Here is a 21375-nt window from a genome sequence, read left to right on the forward strand (position 1 = left end):
CATGCAAGCATAATCTGAGACCCTTTGCAACCAAGTTACACATATAGTCAAGGGCTGTTATTCCATGTGAAAAATGTACTCAATAAAGGCTTTTGAATAGAAAAGTGACAGACCATGTTTGTAAATTAAAAGAAAATAATTTATGTGCAAGAAAGTATAATAGCAGGGAGACTAGAGACAGAACTCATTGGGAAAGTTTAGAGTCCCTCTAGCTTAAGTGAGAATGTGCTTATTCTTTATGAACAAGGGCTATTCCCTATAAAAGATTACATTGAACTTCACCTTGAACTCATAACTTCAAAATTACATAGATTTCAAAATTACATGGTTAAATCAAAGTAAATAAAACAAATTTACCAGAAGCAAAATAAAAATTGTGAAGGAGATACGGAATCCTTTCGTTATTTTTCTCCCCCAAGTAATAATAAAAGCACAGTTTGGGAATACTATATTGTACTATATTGTAGTAGACATTTTTATAAATATTCCATAGGGAAAATTAAATAAACTTGGTCATATACATGAGAAATTTTCTGTCTCCTAGACCAAGGTCATGCTTATAAGTGCTCAGTATATTGTATATGACATATATACATATACATATGTATGTATATGTATAACCGTATGTGTTATTAATGGGCTCTGCGTGACCTCATTTCCTTCTACTGCCAAATGCCAAGCTGGAGTTATGGGGCAAGGCCCTGGGTGCCCATGAGGGTCTGCACTCGACTGAGAGTATCCTTGTGCCCCAGTGAGCAAGGCATTAAACGATAAAGAAAAAGACACAATTACAGGACAAGAGGGACTGCAAAACAAAGGAAAAAATTTTTTTCCTGTTTTGAACTAGGGACCCCACACTTTTATTTTTCACTAGGCCCATGAAATGTGTAGCTTGCCCTGCTCCCAAGTCACTCTCTGCCACGGAACCTATTTTTATTGTTTTGATTACACTTTTCAGTGCCTTTCTATTATCTGCCTTGTCTTTGGCTTTATTATCCGTCTTTACCCCACGTGAATGTTAGCTCCTTGAATGATGTATTTTGTCAAGTTCATAGTGCTATCCTCAGCTTCTAGATCAAGGCATGATTCATATTTTTAACACCTTCCTGCACTGGCCTGTTCACACGTCCTACCTTCCAGCAACAATTAAAGCAAGTAAGTGGAATATTCGTGGCTTCTACCTCCTTTTAAATGTATGAAATATTCTTTCATGTATTTTTCTATTAAAGTTCCCTGAGACTGGTTGACATACCATTAGAACATTAATGAATTTTTGGATAGGGCAGCTTATGATCAGACTTCCTTCAGGCTGGTTTTGCATCAATTATCCTGATGTAAAAGCACATCTGTTCTATTTGCCTGTAGAGGTAAAATCCTTCATTTTTATTAGACAGGGCAGTTTATGACAAGACAAACAATCCTTTTGGTCAAAAGGAGATGCTGTCCTGTTTCTTTTCAGACTAGGAAGTAAGGATGCTTCTCGTTAGAAGAGTGAGGCATTATGAATTGCCCAAAATTCGCATCGGATGAGAATCTTTAAACAAACTCTAGTGATATTAGAAAGACAGGCTGTAAATGTAGAGAGTTAAAACATTTAAAGTACAGCTTAAATAAATTCATAAAATATTTATATCTTACATATTTGATAAAATTAGAATTGTGCGTTTATTGAAAAAAACAGGTTTATTTTCTTCCCTTGAATGAGAAATCCATCTGCCATAAAATAAATGGTACTTATTTTCACTTTTGATGTTCGAGAACAAACACTGGCAGGGGATTTATTAGGATAAAATTATTTTTATGACTTTTCTTCATCTTCCTTCATACTTCATGACCTCTATGAAGGAAATTCTTTAGCATCTGCTTACAGGTGAAAATTGAAGTTGAAAGTTACACAGAGCTGTAATTACAACTTCAAAAATGTGTCCTACTATTTTTGTGTGTGTGTGAGGAAGATCGGCCCTGAGCTAACATCTGCCAATCCTCCTCTTTTTGCTGAGGAAGACTGGCCCTGGGCTAACATTCGTGCCCATCTTCCTCCACTTTATATGGGACGCCGCCACAGCATGGCCTGACAAGCGGTGCGTCGGTGTGCGCCGGGGATCCGAACGGGCGAATCCTGGGCCACCAGCAGCGGAGCGTGTGCACTTAACTGCTTGCGCCACCAGGCCAGCCCCGTGTCCGACTATTTTTATAAGAACATTTACTATTTTCTCATGTCATGTCATGTCAACATGACTATAGAAACTCTGTTTTGTCCAAAACTTGATGGCTGCCTGGTTGGTCTCAATGTTCCTGACTGAGATAAAAGATATGTTCTAGGGCTCTAGTTCTCAAACTTTAGTGTGCAGAAGAATTTGGGGTACCATTAAAAAATCTTGATTTTCATGGGCCGGCCCGTGGCTTAGTGATTAAGCACTTGCGCTCCGCTACCGGCGGCCCGGGTTCGGATCCTGGGCGCACACCGACGCACTGCTTCTCTGGCCATGCTGAGGCCGTGTCCCACATACAGCAACTAGAAGGATGTGCAGCTATAACATACAACTATCTACTGAGGCTTTGGGGAAAAATAAGGAGGAGGACTGGCAATAGATGTTAGCTCAGAGCTGGTCTTCCTCAGCAAAAAGAGGAGGATTAGCATGGATGTTAGCTCAGGGCTGATCTTCCTCACAAAAAAAAAAAAAAATCTTGATTTTCATTCTCAACCTCAGCCATTCTAGTTACTGAGGTGGGGCCAGGAACCAGCTCGTCCAATAAATATTCCAGATTATTTTAACACAGAGACCAAACTTTGAGAAACATTGTTTTAAAACCTCAAAAAGAAGCCATTTTTTAAAGGCCATATGTCAGATCACGTGACTTCTCATCTTCAAAATTTCTTACTTGTGAAATAAGTTCAAATATCTTACTCCATTCAAGAGCCTCCACGGTCTGGAACCAGCCTCCTTTCTATTGTCCTCACCTCCCCACCTCCCGCACTGAAGTCAGTCTGGACACTCCTCTCTGAATCTCTTTGCCACACCCTCCCTCCACTATCCCCATATACTTCAACCAACAAAACCACTTGCAGTTCTCCAGATACGTCATTTTATCTTTCAGCTCTGTTCCTTTCAACATGATCATTCCTCTGTATTGATTGCTTTTCTACTCTCTCTCTCTTCATCTGGCTAACACCTACTCATCCTTTAAGACTCAGTTCAAATCATTTCACCCAGAGCATGTCTTCTGAGCCTTCAAAAATAAGGAGGATGAAGGAGAGGAGGACAGACGTTTTGGAAATCCATTATTTCATTTAATCCTCATATGAACTTAAGAATTAGATTCTACAAACATCCCAAATTTCCAGATTGGAAAGCTGCAGCTTGGAGAGGTTAAGTGCCTAAAGTGCCTGCCTGAAATGACACAGCCAGCAGATGAGAGAACAGGGGGTCTAAGTCAGTATTGACTGACTCCAAAATCTATGCTCTTAACAACTATCCTAAACATCCACTGTTGGCTTAGGTCTTCTTCTCAGGGATTCCCATACCATCATAGACACACTCCTGCCATAGCACATCACACTGTACATCCTTATTTACTTGAGTGTATCCCTCACCTGAGTATAAGTTCCTTAAAGGCAAGCACAGTGTCTTTGCACTGTTTTAGTTCTAATAATTAACACAGATTTTGGTACATAGTAGACATAATGAATGAATGAATGAAATTTATTCATTCTTTCAAATTGGGCAGGCTTCAAAGATACAAGAATGAACAAAGGAGACAGTGGCCCTAATGGTCCCAATTCTCATAGAACTCATAGACAAATGGAGAAGACAGGCAACCGCACAGGTAATTTCACTAAAGCATGAGTCATGGCTAACAGGGTGCTTGAGGGCATGAGGAGGAGCTCCCTGAAGGAGATGAGATGAGACCTGTCACACAGGGATAAGTCAAATGGAAAGGTTGATCCAAGTGGGAGCAATGACATTCATGCAGAACCAGAGGTGAGAGAAAGAACATACAGCAGCTGAAGAACTGAGAAAAGCTCCAATTTCTGGCACATGGGCTGGAAGCAGAAAGTGACGAGGGGTGAGTTAGGTGGGCAACGGCCAGATTGGGGAGGACTTGAAAGGGCAATGGGAAGTCATTTGAAGGTTTTGAAGCACTAGAGTGACAGGAGATTTGATTTTCATTTTAGGAAAATCACCCTGGCTGCAGTGGGGCAGGATGGATTAGAGGGGAGGAATTGAGACTGGAAGCCGGGAGTCTAGACTGGAGGGTGTTGAAGTGATCCAGGTAATAGGTGATGGTGGCTAGGGCCAAGATGGTGACCGTGGCAATGAAGACAAGAGGAAAGAATTGGAATACAGAGCAGTGCAATGTGAACACAAGAGACAAGTAACTTGACTTACAGACAGGAGTTACCGAAGCCACATAAAATGACAAAGAAAAAAAATCTAAATCTTGTAATCATTTACAGAGAAAAGTACCCCAAATTGTTTCTATTTTATTTTCAGTATCCTTAGGACAACTTAAAATGATCCTAAAAGAAATAATTCACTAACCTGTTTGTAAGGAGTGTCATTCAGATAAATTTCAGTGTCCCCAACTGAAATCAAAACACTTTTAGAACAAACAATATCATTGTCAAAGCATTTCTTGTTCTGGGCAATGACAGATATATCTGAATCATCTGCACTCTGAAATGTCAAAAATATTTTATTAATACAAATGTATAATATATATAATTTTTAGTTATTTTGAAGACCAAGATTTACAATTGATTGCAGTGAAATTGAAATACAACTTACCTCTAAAATAAAAATCATTTTGATCGAATAATGTGAAGAATTTTATTAAAATATACCAAGATAGCTAATCTTTAAACACTTATCTCTAATATCTTCTGTTAAAATTTTATTCTAACTGAGCTTTTTTTCGATTTTATTACTATAGCTCAAATTTATCAATCAGTTTTTTTTTCCAATAAATACCCAACAAGACATGTTCCCCAGGGGAATTTTAAAACAAATATTTTCATTTTAGACATCTTTGTTTTATTTTAAAGAGTTTTCTAGCCAAATAATTATTTGCCTACAAGTTAAAATTGAAATAGACACAAAACTTTGGTACATGTTAGTAAACAAAATAGCACATATCATGTGAGGGCTTCCTTTGAACTTTACGTACATTACCTCATTTAATTCTTATGATAATTTTTGAATTAAGTAATATGTCCATTTTCAGATTAGGAAACAGAGGTCAAGAAGGATTAATTAATTGTCCAAGGACTCTTGGCTAAATAAGAACAGAGACAGAGTTCAAAATGCTAATTTTTTTTTACGCCACTTGTAGAAATTAGGAAGGGTCTAGCAATGGTTGAGGAGAAAAGTCAGTTGTAGGTTACAGGGAATTCTTAGTCTCAGAGAATATTATTTAGCCCCACACACTCTACATCCAACCCCCTCACCTTCCTTCGACCACCCTCCACTCTACCCACTAAGAACACACTCTCTAGAATCAGGGTTTCTAATTTTGTATCCAGTTTCATGACAGGCTTCTGTAGCTCTATAGACCCCGGGAATTCATTGTGAAATGTTGTTTTTGTGAATCTGTATTTTTCTAGGAAGAAAGTCCATGGTTTTTGTCAAATTTTTGAAGTAGTTCTTATCCCTTCAAAAGTTAAAGTCACTGCTCTACGAGTCCTTCCGCTAACTAGGAGAAGGTGAGAATTTTATCAGAAGCAAACTGAGGTTTCTCTTTGAACTCAACGTCCAATTTTCAAAGGCCCACACGTATTTCCTGAATCCTTTTAATTTTTAGGCATATGGATCAGTGTTTATTTTCATTGTGAGAAAAGTCTTTAAATGTTTCTAAATCATATAGGTCTTGATGTAAATTCTCCACTTAGTTTCTCACATCACCAGCAATATGAACACTAGCTCAATATATCTCTTGCTTTGACCAAATTCTTCCTGTCTTATTAGTAATTATTATAGCATAGTGCCTAGAGGATAGGTTTTCAATGAATGATGTTGACAGAGTAATTAATGAGTCCCTCTGTGGCCCATTTTTCCTTTCTTCATAGGAACTGAGAGCTTTTGCTTCTTCTTAAACAATACTTTTGCAAAGCATTGCCCAAATTTTGAAAAGGAAAATAATAAGAGTCATTAAGATGATTATGGCATTGTACTACTGAAAAACAATAATGCCACACTTTTCTGCCTTTGTGAACGATTTTCAAAAAAGAAAAAAATATATAATTCAGGGTTTTGTTTTGCTCTTCCTCTTGGGAACAGTTATTTAGATTAAGGGATGTGAAAAGATGGCTGAAAGGCTTTCTATTGCAATTACATTTCCATTACTATTAATTAAAGTGCCTCAATGTTAGCTTTATTCTTTATATTCAATCAGAAATGCCAAGAAATATTCTATATTGTGTGGCCTGCCTTATAATATCATGTTATGCTGACAGTAACTTGAAACAATATCAATTCCTAGGAGTCATGTTTCTACAATTTCCATTTCTAATGTATTTTAAGTTAATATTGGGTTTGGAGATAATGCTACAGAGTTGCTAAGCAACATAGTAAGCAATAATTACAAAGCTAGAGGGAAAAAGTCAACATCAATGTGCCACATGGATTCCTTGAACCCTTTATTCTCAGGTACTGAAAACATCGATAGAGAATATTCTCCCAAGTAATTCTGAAACATAAAATGTCAGCACCTCTCAACGTGGTATATTATTTTACTCCACGTGTGTCAGTCTAAGCACTTGTCAGGGCCCCAGCCCCTTGTAAGCGGAACTATCCCACACAAAGTTCCTGCTAATACAGTAGTTGTTGCCAGCCATGTTCTGTGTCCTATAGCTGATTGGACACGAAGCAGTACTTTCCTTGATGGGGCAAAGGACTTTAATGCTGACATGAAAAAAGACAACTCTAGCCAGTTAAATATCTCTCAAATTTGAACCAGAAAACAAGGATTTAAAAAAAAGCTTTGTAGTAAGATCTGAGGGTGAATAGACAGAGAGAGAGAGAAGGCAGAGTGCGGGCTGAACAGGTGAACCCAAGCTTAAGCTATGAGGAAACAGAACAAGACTGAACTGAAGCAAAGAGAGAAAAAATACAGAAAAGAGAGTTACACAAGCAAGCCCGAGTAAGCAGAGAGTAGAGCAGTCACACGAAACTGTCCGAGCTGCGTGAACGTGAACGACATCAGAGCATCCACGAATTCCTGCTACCCTTCAGTCGTCACCTTTGTGAAGTGCACTGTCCTGGACCTTCAAGGATTTCCTTTGGATATTTCCCTTAGGGTTTTACACGCCAATTACCACAGCACCCCCTACTGTTTGTTCCCTGAAATAGCAAGCGCTTAACCAGGATGTCTCCGAGAGGGAAAACCAGCCTGAGATGCTTCCCTGCGAAGGAAATCTGCTTAAAAATACGCTAAGGACGTGTTATAACGGGGTGAAATATTCCAGCACCAATGCCTCCTCCTTCCGTGAAACTTCCCTGTTTACCGTTTCTCTAGTCAAAACCAGTTACATTCTGGTAACTGAGCTTTCATTCCTCCCAGTCTTCTAGCTTCTTGTTTATTAATGACTCCCCCAAATGTAAAACAATTGAGGGTAAAGCTAATCTCTTAATAATTGTACCTTTAACAGCTCCTAGCATAGAGGCAGGAAGTGTAGACTTAGTTAATTAGTTAATTAAAAACTAAAAAAGTAGAAAAACAATTACTGGCAAACCTATGCTAAAGTGCTATTGAAATGTTTTAGGAGGTTTTAATATATAGAGTCTATTATCGAAGTATGCAAACTATTACAATGCAAAATCAATACTGAACCTTACTAAGATTAGTAATGGAGATGAATCTCATGGATAAAAGATCACAATCATCTTGCCTAAAATTTCAAACACAGATAAAATATTTAAGAATTAGCTGGTAGCTGGCCGGGTGGCGTCGTGGTTAAGTTTGCACCCTCTGCTTTGGTGGCCCCCGGTTCGCAGTTCCCATCCAGATTCGGATGGACACACCGCTTGGCTTGTCAAGCCATGCTGTGGCAGTGTCCCATATAAAGTGGAGGAAGATGGGCAGGGATGTCAGCCCAGGGCCAATCTTCCTCAGCAAAAAGAGGAGGATTGGCAATGGATGTTAGCTCAGGGCTAATCTTCCTCACAAAGAAAAAAAAAAGAATTAGCTTATATGGATAAAGTAGAAAATTATTTATGGGCCGCCCCATGGCTTAGCGGTTAAGTGCTCGCGCTCTGATTCTGGCAGGCTGGGTTGGGATCCCGGGAGCGCACCCATGCACTGCTTGTCCGGCCACTCTGAGGCCGCGTCCCACATACAGCAACTAGAAGGATGTGCAACTATGACGTACAACTATCTACTGGGGCTTTGGGGAGAAAAAGGGAAAAAAACAGAGGAGGATTGGCAACAGATGTTAGCTCAGGGCCCGTCTTCCTCAGCAAAAAAAAAAAAGACGAGGATTGGCATGGATGTTAGCTCAGGGCTGATCTTACTCCCCCCCCAAAAAAAAAATGAAAATTATTTAAACACTAATTTCGTGAAAGGTCACTTAAAGAATTAATTCAATGAACTCCAAGAGTTTCATCTTCTTATTCAAATAGATTAAAAAATACGCCAAAGCCTTCTACAAAGTTTTGTTCATATAATTTTAAAATTAAATAAAATTAATATAGATTTCATTTCCATTTTAACTTTGGCAATCAGAATTGGAGGGTATTTTATTTTAGATTTTGCCATATAATTTAATTTAATTTAATTTAATTATAATAAATTGCCATATAATAAAAGAAAATATATGGCATATATTTAATTTTTAATTTAATTTAAAACATTCCTAATTTTTCTGATAAATGTTTAGAAAACTATAAAGAACTGATTTGAGTTGAAAGTATACACTATAATATAGACAAGATTTATTATACTGAATATCAATGAAGGTTCAAGCCGTTGTCTTTCTGCCCCCCTTGTCTTCGGCATGTGTGTGATATACACAACATAAGTAAGACCTGCACTGATGGAGGAGGCCGTCCAGAGGACGTGACAACTGGTTCACCCGCAAGCTGGACCTGGACAATTGGAGGCTTCTCATCCCCCTCCTCTGTCCTTGAAATGTATGTTCTGCCCACCTGTCCCACAGCCAGAGCCATTCTCAAGGACTCAGCCTTGAGAGAGCCATAAGGTGTTGAGACCATCTGGAAGGTGCACGTGACTAAACCCAGTTAAGGCCTCTATGTGAACTTTTAATGAACTCACATGAACACTGGCAGGTAAGTGTGGAGATCTACTCACCTTGCGGCCGCCCAAGACAAGCCCCATATGTAAGTTCCCTGACTCATTAAAACTGGCGCCTACCAATCTGGAGTGGTCTGCCTCTTTCTTCCATCACCCCTTGCCCTCCCCGTGCAGGGGGCCAGTTTCGGATTTCACCTGGGAAGCTCTGGAGTTTGGGAACCAACATGCACCCGGAAGACAAACCACTTTAAGAATCTCATTTTTAGGAAACAAAGATGATTGGCTTAAACATGGTTAATACATAAAAATGATTCCTATTTGAAGAAAATTTTAAATTGGCTGCCCATCTCCTGAATCTGAAACTTTCAGATAGTTTTAAAATAGTTTTTTTTCTATGGAACTAAGCTGGAAAAAAAGATTTGGAGACCATCAGAGTTGGTAAACAGAAAGTCAGTCAAAATATCAAAGGAAGGCTTTTGCCAGTCGCCTTTAGTATATGGTCAAAGGAAGGGAAAGTAAGAGAAAGATAGCATATTTATCATTTTTTAAAAGAAACACGTATCAATTCTAGAATGTTTTTAGGGCCTCAATTTGTTCCTTAATTCTAAAATTTCCTTTTTCATTTTATTATATTCCTTTACCATACATTTAATTTCTTATTTGTTTAATTCTGTAATCTCTTTCATAACTTCTAGAAAGTAGAAAATTATTTTATGGGAGGTAACTTTTATTCAGAATGAAATCCTCATCTGATTTTTATATGCTAATTCTTCCTTTTTTAATATTTTGCTGAGGTGCCACACTATTGTGTAATTTGCATTTTACTCTTATTTGACAGAGATAGCTCTCTCTACTTCTATCTGGATCTTTATATTTGCCTAGATAGAGTGCAATGGATTTCTCTTGACTTCCTTTCTTCTCTATTTTCATTTCCTATGGATAAGTAAATGAATAAAACAGGATCTATACCTTCAAGGTATTATGAGATCAGAAGCAACTAAGTTTTGTAGGGGAGACATACACGGAAACTCGGAACCAGTGAGCCCTGGTGTTTTAAGAAACTCTTGGAGAAAAGCACCACCAGAGAAGATTGAGGAATGATCAGAGACAAAGGGCCAGTAGAAGCAGCAGAATTACCTCAGAGAAGACCAGGCAAGAGAGATTTCAAGGAGAAAAGAAGATAAACATTTAAAAGGTTTAATTGGATTTTGCATTTAGGTCATCATTGACTTTTAAGGGTCATTTGATATGAGTTTCGTGATCAGGTGATTAACAACTCTCCCCCACTGGCCTAAGTTTCAAAGGCAGCAAGGCCCATATCTATTTTGCTGCTCATTGTACCTCCACTTCTCAATATAGGACCTGACACACAGAAATCACACAAGGAATATTAATGTGAAAAATGATGCAAGGTGTGGGAATTTGAGAGCAATGAAATTAGAAGAGTTTTTAGAGGCTTAAGGAAAGCCAGGAACATTTGAGATATCTCCTGAAGAGAATGTTGAAAAACTTAACCTAGAACAAAGTATAAAAAGAAACCTAGAAGTGTTTGGGGTTTGTCATAGATTAAAGAAGTATAGTTTGGCTTGGAATCTGGGATTGGAATATTATATTTCCCATTTTTGCTGAAGACATCCAGTATTCTCTTTCTTTGAGTTTATAGCACAAGGTAAGGTGCTGTTTTGTTTCTCATCCCTTTTTTCTCCTAAACAAGTTTTAACTCAGGAAACAAAATTAAGACCTTTGTCCTAAATTTGCTTCACCACGCTTAAAAAATAATGTGTTATATTCCATGTGCTATTCATAGAAAAGGGTAAACAGCCTTAAAAATGAATAAAATATCAAAGAACCTGAATTTTTAAAGTTTGACAAACATGAACAAAGATATAGTAAGCACTTATTCTACACCTAGAAGTAGGTTACCTTTAAAACTCCACGATCCAGAGGTGAAAAAAAAAGAAAAGGACTTTAATATCTCTTCAAATATGAAGGTCAAGTAACATTATACTTTTAAAATAAAGTTGAGCAAGTTTTAATTTTTAAAAGTCCAGTTGACAAATAAAAGGGAACTTTTATAAATTAGACTACTAGATCCTCCACAGGGCCCAGTAAATAAATGATAAGTTTCACCAGATAAAAATATGTTACAAATAACAAAGATAAAGCCTGGAATATGTAATCAAAACAAGGAGGAAAGAGAGCTACTTGACAAGGAAGAAAGAATTTTATCTGCTATTCACAGAAGTGATACTTGCCACTGAAACAGCAGCAAGTAAATGAATAGTGCTGGCAGCCATTCTATCCTTCTCGAAGAAATGCCGATTCTTCCAGAAAAAAGAAGCCTCTGCCATGGGAAGCTAGGCAGATGGAGGAAGGAATTATAAATTTTTTATAATTCTATAAAAAAATATATAATTACTGAAGAAAAATTGAAGCAGAAAAAATCCAAGCATCGAGAAATTTACTGTCTGGCATGATAATATTTCAAGACCATGAAAATTACATTGTATTGCTTAATCACTAATTTATCTTTGGTATGAAATAACTATCTGCTCTATGGCTAAATAAAATATTTCTTGGCTTATCAAGTATACGTTGGTCAAACTATCCTAACCATTTTTTGGACCTGGTTCTAGTTTTATTAATTTTAGTAAAAATGCCCATTCCAACAATAAATAATTCACTAGTATAATTCTCATTAATTTTTTTTTTTTTTTTGTGAGGAAGATCAGCCCTGAGCTAACATCCGTGCTAATCCTCTTCTTTTTGCTGAGGAAGACTGGCTCTGAGCTAACATCTATTGCCAATCCTCCTCCTTTTTTTTTCCCCCACAAAGCCCCAGTAGATAGTTGTACATCATAGTTGCACATCCTTCTAGTTGCTGTATGTGGGATGCGGCCTCAGCATGGCCGGGGAAGTGGTGTGTCAGTGCGTGCCTGGGATCCAAACCTGGGCTGCCAGCAGCAGATCTCGAGCACTTAACTGCTAAGCCACGGGGCCAGCCCCTCTAATTAATTATTAATAGTAAGTTTTCTTTAATTACCAAATTAAATTCAGTAAAAGCTAAATTCTAAAGTGTCTCCTTTGTAAACACATCTTTTTAAAAGAACATTATTTTTAAAAAAAAAGAACACTTCTACTTTGGAAGAAAAAAAGGCACATACAATTCTAGAACTTGAAAATTTAGACTTTTAATATTATTTATATCTTAATCTTACTATATGAACCCTAAAGAAAATCTTTTTTTTTTTTTTTTTTTTTTTGCTGAGGAAGATTCGCCTGAGCTAGCATCCACTGCCAATCTTTCTCTTTTTGTATGTGAGCTGCCACCACAGCATGGTCAGTAACAGAGGAGTGGTGTAGGTCTGCGCCCAGGAACCAAACCCAGGCCACCAAAGTGGAGTGTGCCAGACTTAACCAGTAGGCCACCAGGGCTGGCGCCCTAATGACAGATCTTAATCCAAGTATTAAGTTAGTGATCCAAATTTCATTGCTTACTAAAAGATTGGAAGAATATTTCCTGTGACGTGTCTTCTCATATACAAGCAGGCATATCTTATTAAAATTTGAAATTGAACATGATGTATTCATTTCATTAGAAGGATATAGTGGCAAATTAAAGTGATGATAGGAAAGCCTATATAAAGCCTAAAAGCCAAAACTTAATAGCTCTTGCCTGCTAAATGGAATGGTACTGTTATGTTGCAGCACTAATAAAAAAAAAAGACTTTTACAATCATTCAGCATCAAACACAAGAATATACTTTTACTCTACCAGAAATCAGAGTTGAAACAAATATTCTACTTGACATACTTTCCGAACAATCAGCATTTAAAAATACGGTGTTAAATACTATGATTTCTCTACTGTGAAGGCAAATAAGGGGTTAAGGAAAAGCCAGGCAGAGCATACAGATCAAATAAGTAGTTATTAAGAGTTCACCAAATGCCCAGCATTTTGCAAAATGACTTGGGAGGAAAAAAAGAAATGTAAGGCATGATCCCTGCCTTCAAAGCTTCAGAACTTTCTTGGAGAAATCTGTCTTAATATAGAGTATATAGAGTAGATGTGTTTTTGTTAACACGGTTAACAGTTAACATAAAGAAAATAAAAATTACTTATTAAATGAATGAAATTATAATGCATGAGCAAGGATTATTGTCACACACGGGAAAATGTTTGCAATACAGTGATACACAGACAAGGTTTTAAATGCTTTTAGTAAATATTTCTAGACAATTTTTTTCCATAAACAAAATGAAAATAAATTTTGACAGAATTTTTGTTTTACCACTTAAAATGATACCAGAAAAAGCATCTTTAACTAACATAATGATACAGTAATCCCTTCTTATCCTCAGGAGATACATCCTAAGACCCCCAGTGGGTGCCTGAAACTGTGGATAGTACTGAACCTTACATAAACTGTGTTTTTCCTATACATATATCCCTATGGTATACATGGTACATATATACCTAACTTATAAATTAGGTAAAGTAAGAGATTAATAACAACTAATACCCAGCAGTGGGATAGCTGGATCATATGGTAGTTCTATCCTTGATTTTTTGAGGAATCTCCATACTGTTTTCCATAGTGGCTGCACCAGTTTGCACTCCCACCAGCAGTGTATGAGAGTTCCCTTCTCTCCAAATAGCCAAGACTTGGAAGCAACCTAAGTGCCCATCAAGGGACAAATGGATAAAGAAGATGTGGTATATATACACAATGGAATACTACTCAGCCATAAGAAACGATGAAATCCAGCCATTTGTGACATCATGGATGGACTTTGAGGGTATAATGCTTAGTGAAATAAGTCAGAGGGAGAAGGTCAAATACCGTATGATTTCCTTCATTAAGTAGTAGATAATAACAACAATAAACAAACACATAGAGACAGAGATTGGATTGGTGGTTACCAGAGGGGAAGGGGGGAGGGAGGAGGGTGAAAGGGATAATTCGGTACATGTGTGTGGTGATGGGTTGTAATTAGTATTTTGGTGGTGAACATGATGTAATCTATGCAGAAATTGATGTACACCTGAAATTTTTACAATGTTATAAACCAATGTTACTGCAATAAACAAAAAAAAAAAAGAAAAAAAATAACAACTAATAATAAAATAGAACAATTATAAAAATATACTGTAACAAAAGCTACCGTAGATCTTAGCAACTTCTGTATACGATTTTTTTTCTTTCCTTATTAAGTCAAGAACTTTCACCTTTTCACTTAAAGGAAGCACTTTATGGCTTCTCTTTGGCATATCTGAATTGCCAGTTTCACTACTCTTCTGCTTTCGGGACATTATAAGTAAAATAAGGGTTACTTGAACACAAGCCCTGCAACACCTCAATAGTCAATCTGATAACCGAGATGGCTACCAAGTGACTAACAGGCAGATAGCGTGTACAGAACAGGTACGCTGGACCTAGGGATGAATCACATCCTGGGCAAGTCAGAGCAGGAAAGCATGAGATTTCATCATCCTACTCAGAACAGCAAGCAATTTAAAACTTACAAATTATTTCTTTCTGGAATTTTGCATGTAATATTTTAAGACCTCGGTTGACTGGGGGTACTGAAACCTTGGATAAGAGAGGACTACTGTATTTCCAGTGGGAATATGTCATGATTGACATGACATTGTCAACCATACTTTCATTTTGTGGATGTGACTTAAAGTTTACTATTCAGAGGAAGAGGAGAATTTCAAAAATAATTAAAATCAGTTTTTTAAAGAAGAAAATACATCCTTGCTACTCAAAGCGTGGGCTTTGGTGGACATGGAGCATTGGGGTTACTTGTTAAAAATTGCAGAATCCAAGATCCTGCTCCAAACCCATGGAATCGGAATCTGTATTTCAACAAGATCTGCAGTTGATATGCGTGCACAGCAAAGGTTGAGAAGTGCTGCTCAACATACTTCATGTTGAGGGCATGTATATGCACTTATAACAAATATTAGGTTACTAATTAAGTGTAAGCTTGTGGTTTCCACCCTCTAGTAGAGACTGTTAAAAAATCGAACATGTAATTTTTCAGCTCTTACAATGCATAACTGTGCTAGTCCCTATGAGGAGCCCATAAGAAGTGTGACATAGTTCTGACATAAAATGATACACAATCCAGTTGAACGCATATAAGATAATCAGAATATCATGAACTACTTACTTTTGATGTGATGACTATAAATACAATAAGATGTAAGAACAGGACAGATAAATGTGAACTTGAAACATCACTTGGAGGGAGCAGAAGCAATCAGGTACAGAAAATACGCTAACAAAAGACACAGAGGAGAGGTGGAGCTAAGAGAGACCCTTGAAAGATTATCGTAGGAATTTTGACTTATGGAAGCTGGTAATTGGGAGTCTCTGTAGTTCTTAAAAAGCAATGACACGATAAAACGTGAGTTAATAGAATGAAAAAATGTATTATTGTAGGGATGAACTTGATTCAGAAAGACAACCTAGAAGTTGAGGGTCAGAGCTGTACATGTTGATTTGGAACTCACCAGCCTGTAGGTGTGGTTAAGATTGTAGGAGTGGATGAACACACCAAGCATTAAGACAAAAGGGCAGGGAGCCAAGAACAGACATCCTGTTCAGTCAACATTCAGTGAACAACTATGTTCCCAGCATGATGCTCTGTGTTGGTGAAACAATGATGACTGAGACTTGGTCTTTGCCCTCAAGGAGCCAACTCAGTCATCTACAGTCTGGGGCTTATGCAAGAAGAAAAGGCAACAAAGAGACAAAGGAGGAACCGGAAGAGACATTGAAGGGCTCCAAGAGCACAATATCTGGAAAGTTAAAGGAAGAGGGAACTTAAAGGAGTGTCAGCGGCACTTAAATTTCAGGGGAAATGAGGATTTGGTATAGAATCAGTCTGATACATTTTGGGAAAGAGGTATCAGTTTATGTAGTCAAATCTCTTAACTGTTATCGGCTTTTCCAAGCTTCTCAATTTACAACCCAAGCCTTACAGGATGAGAAAATTCTAATGTAAAATTGTTTGCTAAAGAAGGCTTGTTATAAGAGGACAAGTACTCAGAATGTATATGCATCACTGTACCTTCTTTACACTCCAAAAATTATCAAAACAACACGAAACAAAAACCCTAGTGGCAACTTGCCATCATCTGTAATTATCTGTCTGCCAAATCCATTCCCAGGGATTTATTCTTTAAGCAACTTAAAATTATTCATAAAGGAGGCTAAGAATAGTACCAAAAGGGAAATTCGGTGATTTAAAACATAAGCAAGTGCTTTGTTTAAGTTTGGAAGGCTATAGATTTTATCGTTCATTTTTTATGTACTACGACTAATACAAAATGGAAATGTGTCTACTTTCTTGACACATGCTTAAAAAACAGGATCATACACAAACCTCTAATAACATAAAAGCCTTACCCAGAAAAAAACATGCATTCAAGGTAATCACAGGTTAGCTTCCTGAAGGAAAAGATGTTATTTTGCTTATTCTTGTGCAACTTCTTTCTAAGGACTACATTTTCTATTTAGCAATTTAATTCTGGGATCAGTGATGTCTAAATAAAATTTAGGTATACAGAAAATCCAAATGTATTAAACACGTGAGAAATTTTAAGGATCTTATCAGATATACAAAGTCCAGGATTTACCAAAACATATCATCAAAATAGCATGTCTAGAATTGAGAACAACGTCATTGGATTGCTACAACCATAAACAATACATAATCTAATACATGATTTAATGTCTTATATTTGCATTCACCAAGATAAGCCAATAAAAATAAAAAGTGTTGACATTTATTGAGTAGTTAATGTATATTAAGCACTATCTGAAAGTGTATATATATTTACTCATTTAATATTATATATATTCTCTCATTTAATATATCTTTATCTCACTTAATCCTAAGAACTACCAGAGGAGATAGGTACTATTGTTATCCTCATTTTACAAATGAGAAAACAGAGGCACAAAAGTTTAAGAATTAGCCCATCACTTACAAACAATGAAACTTTAGAATGAACCAAGGAAATCAGTTTAAAATAGCTATAATTTTATAGAGTTTATTAATGACATATGGATTTGATATCCATGCCCCAGGATACTTGTTTTTTCACATTATCTTTACATAATTGCAAATAAAAGTAAGTAATTGTGACATACCTTTATCAAAAATACCTGGCAATCACTGATATAGTCATATTCCAGTCCATCAAAAGAATGATAATGCCGGTCCCCATAGACTGTGCACACTGCCGGGCATGGATAATATGTGCAATTGAACATTCCTCGTCGACAAACACTATTAGAAAATAACACCAGTTACCTTTCTAAGAAACTTGGCTCTAATTAGTATTTTTTAAGCGGCGTATTGGAAGGTTTGTATTCAAGAGCATTCACTGAGCCAATAGCCCCTACAAATATTTGTTCTTATAACATTTATTACATTGACAAATAGGCATATATTTACCACTTTGTTAAAATAAACCATCAGACACCACAACCAAGCCCAGAAATTGTGCCCGAGTCACACTGAAAACAGACGATGGAATGAAAAACTGGACATGGGCCTGCTGGTAGCTGAAAGACCACACTGCCCTCTCCTATAGTTGAGTTAATTTAAATACCTTAGACACGATGTTGTTCAAGAGCTTAGAATCTCTATCTATATCTTAAGGAAATCATATTTCAGTTTTACTTATGGTATTCTTTTGGCTTATTTCCAGACAGAAAACCTTCCATTAAATGTGACCTTGTCTTTGGAACATTTATCACTTTCTTTCGAACTTGAGATATTTTTTCCTATTACATTTTCAAATTGTCGCTTTTCACACTTTTCTTCTGGGCTAAATAAATACCCATAAAAATAATGATATGATCCCCCTGTAGATAGTAGCTTCCCACCAACTCCTGAATGCCTTTAAATTTACTCAGGCTTAGTATGTTTTTTTTGCTGAAGTCAGTCACATTAAGTAAATACAAGATGACTGAAACTAATACAATTGCTCAGGAAAGTTTTTGTGTAATGAATGGATCTCATTACCAGGAATAACATGGTGTAGCAATCACTTCTCCCGAGAGGTATTCCCAGTCTTTCCAGATACACGGACAGCTTTCAGGAACATAACACTTTCCTTTGTGCTCTGCCAGTCTTCAAATGAAGGAGGAAATACTATTTAGTGTAACCTACTAATTTCAGTTTTTAAAAAATCAGTAATGTTTTCATATTCAAAACCATCTCTATTTATTACAGTGCTCACAGGCGTGTTCTGTCTGACCTACCGAGGGCTGACACCAGTCTTTCTCTCCCCTTCTCCCACACAGCACCTTGCAGATAGCAGAAGTGAATAAATGCCAGGCAAACGACTGGATGCAATATTTTAACCTTTTCGTTATCACTTAATACAATAAAAGGGAGACAGAAGCTTAAATTTCTGGGTAAAGTGAGCTACTCTGACACAACATTTAAAGAGGAAGTGAGGGCCCCCTTCTTCAGTATTTGCTACTTCAGAGAAAAGAGTCTGTGGGTCTGACAATTTATTGATAAAATAGTGAATTATGAGATGGATAACGTTTTCTGTTACAAGATAGAGAGAGGAATCAAAAGCTTCTTTTATGAGTGATTAAAGTTAAAATCATGAGAGTTTGGTTTAGGTGTGTCTTGAATAAAAAACCAGTATATAAAGTGTTTCACATTCTTTATTACTAACATATCAAGTTTTGAATGTTGGTTTCCTTCAAAGTGTTATTTCCTTCTTGTAAGATTACCCCATAAGAAAGTATCTTAAAATATCTATGAATATAAAACTTAAAATAAAATCATTATTTATAATCTCAAGGAAAAATTAATTTTGGTGTGTCATCAAAATATTTTGATATGATAGGTAAATAAACACATATTATATATAATATATATTTCAATACCTTAATATAAATATACACATATATTTTCAATACTCTTAAAATCTGTTCCCAAAAGTAGTTTTCATAAATAATAATAAAATATCACTAATAAATAATATATAATAATTTAAACATATAGCAATATAACTATAATATAATAATAAAATATTTAAAAAATAATAATAGATAAAATTGCAAAATTTAAAAGTAGCTACCAAAAATAGATAAAATATATAAATTTTTTTCTGAATTTGCTTTAAAATATTATGATTCAATGTTATCAAAATTAACACAGAAGTCGGGAATCCTGAATTCTGGCCTCTTCTCCCAATTAGAAATAATCACATATGTTCCTGTAGTGCTCTGCTTTCCCTCTTATAGCCTGTCTAACACAACTGTGATTCCTCGTTCAATGTCTATGTTGTCCACTTAACTTTAAGCTCCACTGGGGAAGAAAATGAATACCTTGTTAATGATTGTGTTCCAATGCCTCACACATTGCAGACACTCAATTGTTGAGTAAAGGTGAACCTATGAACCTATCTATATAAATGATGCATTATCTCATTTAGATTCCTGTCTTTCAAACAATCCCCTAGAGTCCATAATTTCTCATCTCAACCCTCCCAAACTTCCAGCCACTTCCCCTGGGCATTGTGTCTCTCCTCTACCAGGCAAACCCTTCTTCTCCCCTGCTCTGCCTGAAAGACTTCTCATCATTTAACGTTCAATTTAGTACAATATTTTCAGTGCAATCTTTTATGTCCCACACTCCCTGTACATAGCAACTTGTACAAACCTATTTTGGACAACTCATCACAATACATGCAAGTACTTCATTAAATGTCTTACAGAGATAATAAAAAAAAAACAAAACTCATATTTTTGAGTGCTCACTATGGCCCAGCCACTATTCTAACCACTTTAATACATTACTAACTCATGTTATCCTAGTGACAATCCCATAAGGTAGATTCTATTGTTATCTTATACACATATGTATTTTAGTAACTGCCGTCCCTGTAGCTTAATGCAATGTCTCAAAGATCAGGTGCTTCATAAGCATTAGTTGTCCAATTGTTTGGATGAGGGATGCCTCACCTAAATGAACCATAATCCCTATACACTCACCTAAGTAGTGGTTTTAAGTGGTTATGCTGATGACTGATGAGTTTTTCATAACTAATCAAAACCGGAAGAAGGAAGAAGAAAGTTATAAATCATTTTAAGTTATCTGCTTTAGCAGGTTTGGGCAGTGGGGTAAGTCATAAACATTTATTGAGCAATTACCATAAGACTGATGTGCTGCATATACTCAACCATCCACGACATAGATATTATTATACCCACTTTAGAAAGAGGAAGTTGAGACCCCAAGTGGCTAAGCAACTTGCCCTGAAGTACTTCAGCTGATAAGAAGGAGGGCCAGTATCCTTTATGACTCTTTCCACTGTATTACTTTCCATGTCTTTAATCCACAGTGATTTCTAAGCCAAGGTATGCAGTCCTTTTATACTTGATGAACTGCTGGCACTATAAGGAGCCCCATGAAAGCAAGTGCTACTAGGCTACTTGTCCTAAAATAAGCCCACCAAGGTCACATGGAAGACAATCCAAATCATGTTACCGTAAACATGGTTATATAATATAAACAGCTTTGTAATAGAAAGTTCAGTATAACAAAATTATTTCCAGATCAGTCAGAGGCCTCTTAGTCAATTCCAGCTATATTTATTTCAATACAATAAGAGAAGGTAGGAGAAAATTTAAGTTTTGTAATGAAATTTGACCAGTAAATAAATAAATCATTGTTGAACTAAAAGTCAAAGATGACAGCAAATAGGTATTTTTAAAAAGTAATAGCATCGACCACGAGCATATGAAACAAAATTAGGATGTAGCTTTATCTAATCAGCCATGCATCCCTGAGTCATAATCACATCAAATCAATCAAGCAGTGATGTAGGGTTCAATTATTTTACCATTATAAAGGTCTAATTTCCCTTGTCCTTTTTACTAAAACCTCTTCCCTTTGCTCATCTGCTCTATGGCCTGCTTTCTACCTGCTTTTATTTTCCCATGCATGGGCTTGTTCTTTCAACCTCCTTCTATGTCCTTCCTTTCTAAAGAGATTGAGACGGGCCCAAGTTACTTGGCTCTTTGACCTATTCCAGATGGGGGCCATTTAGACAAACGTGACCCTCCTGGGAAACAAACT

At 36.6% G+C, this 21375-nt stretch overlaps 1 protein-coding gene across 3 annotated transcripts in view; it reads right to left on the reverse strand.

The window, feature by feature from the left end:
- OTOGL (otogelin like) overlaps window positions 1-21375 on the reverse strand; it is a 136260-nt gene that overhangs the window by 63846 nt on the left and 51039 nt on the right. For 2 of the 3 annotated variants that reach the window (XM_087448603.1, XM_004417902.3), the window contains exons 24-26: window positions 18298-18405; window positions 17418-17556; window positions 4545-4679 (exon numbers count right to left, since the gene is read on the reverse strand). In XM_087448603.1, the coding sequence (XP_087304729.1) occupies window positions 4545-4679; window positions 17418-17556; window positions 18298-18405 (382 nt within the window). The remainder of the gene's footprint in view (window positions 1-4544; window positions 4680-17417; window positions 17557-18297; window positions 18406-21375) is intronic. The other variant, XM_087448602.1, reaches the window with a different exon arrangement.

This window comes from Ceratotherium simum, chromosome 25 (assembly GCF_057802395.1).
Source record: "Ceratotherium simum simum isolate JZ-2026a chromosome 25, ASM5780239v1, whole genome shotgun sequence".
In the NCBI taxonomy this organism is placed as follows: Eukaryota; Metazoa; Chordata; class Mammalia; order Perissodactyla; family Rhinocerotidae; genus Ceratotherium; species Ceratotherium simum.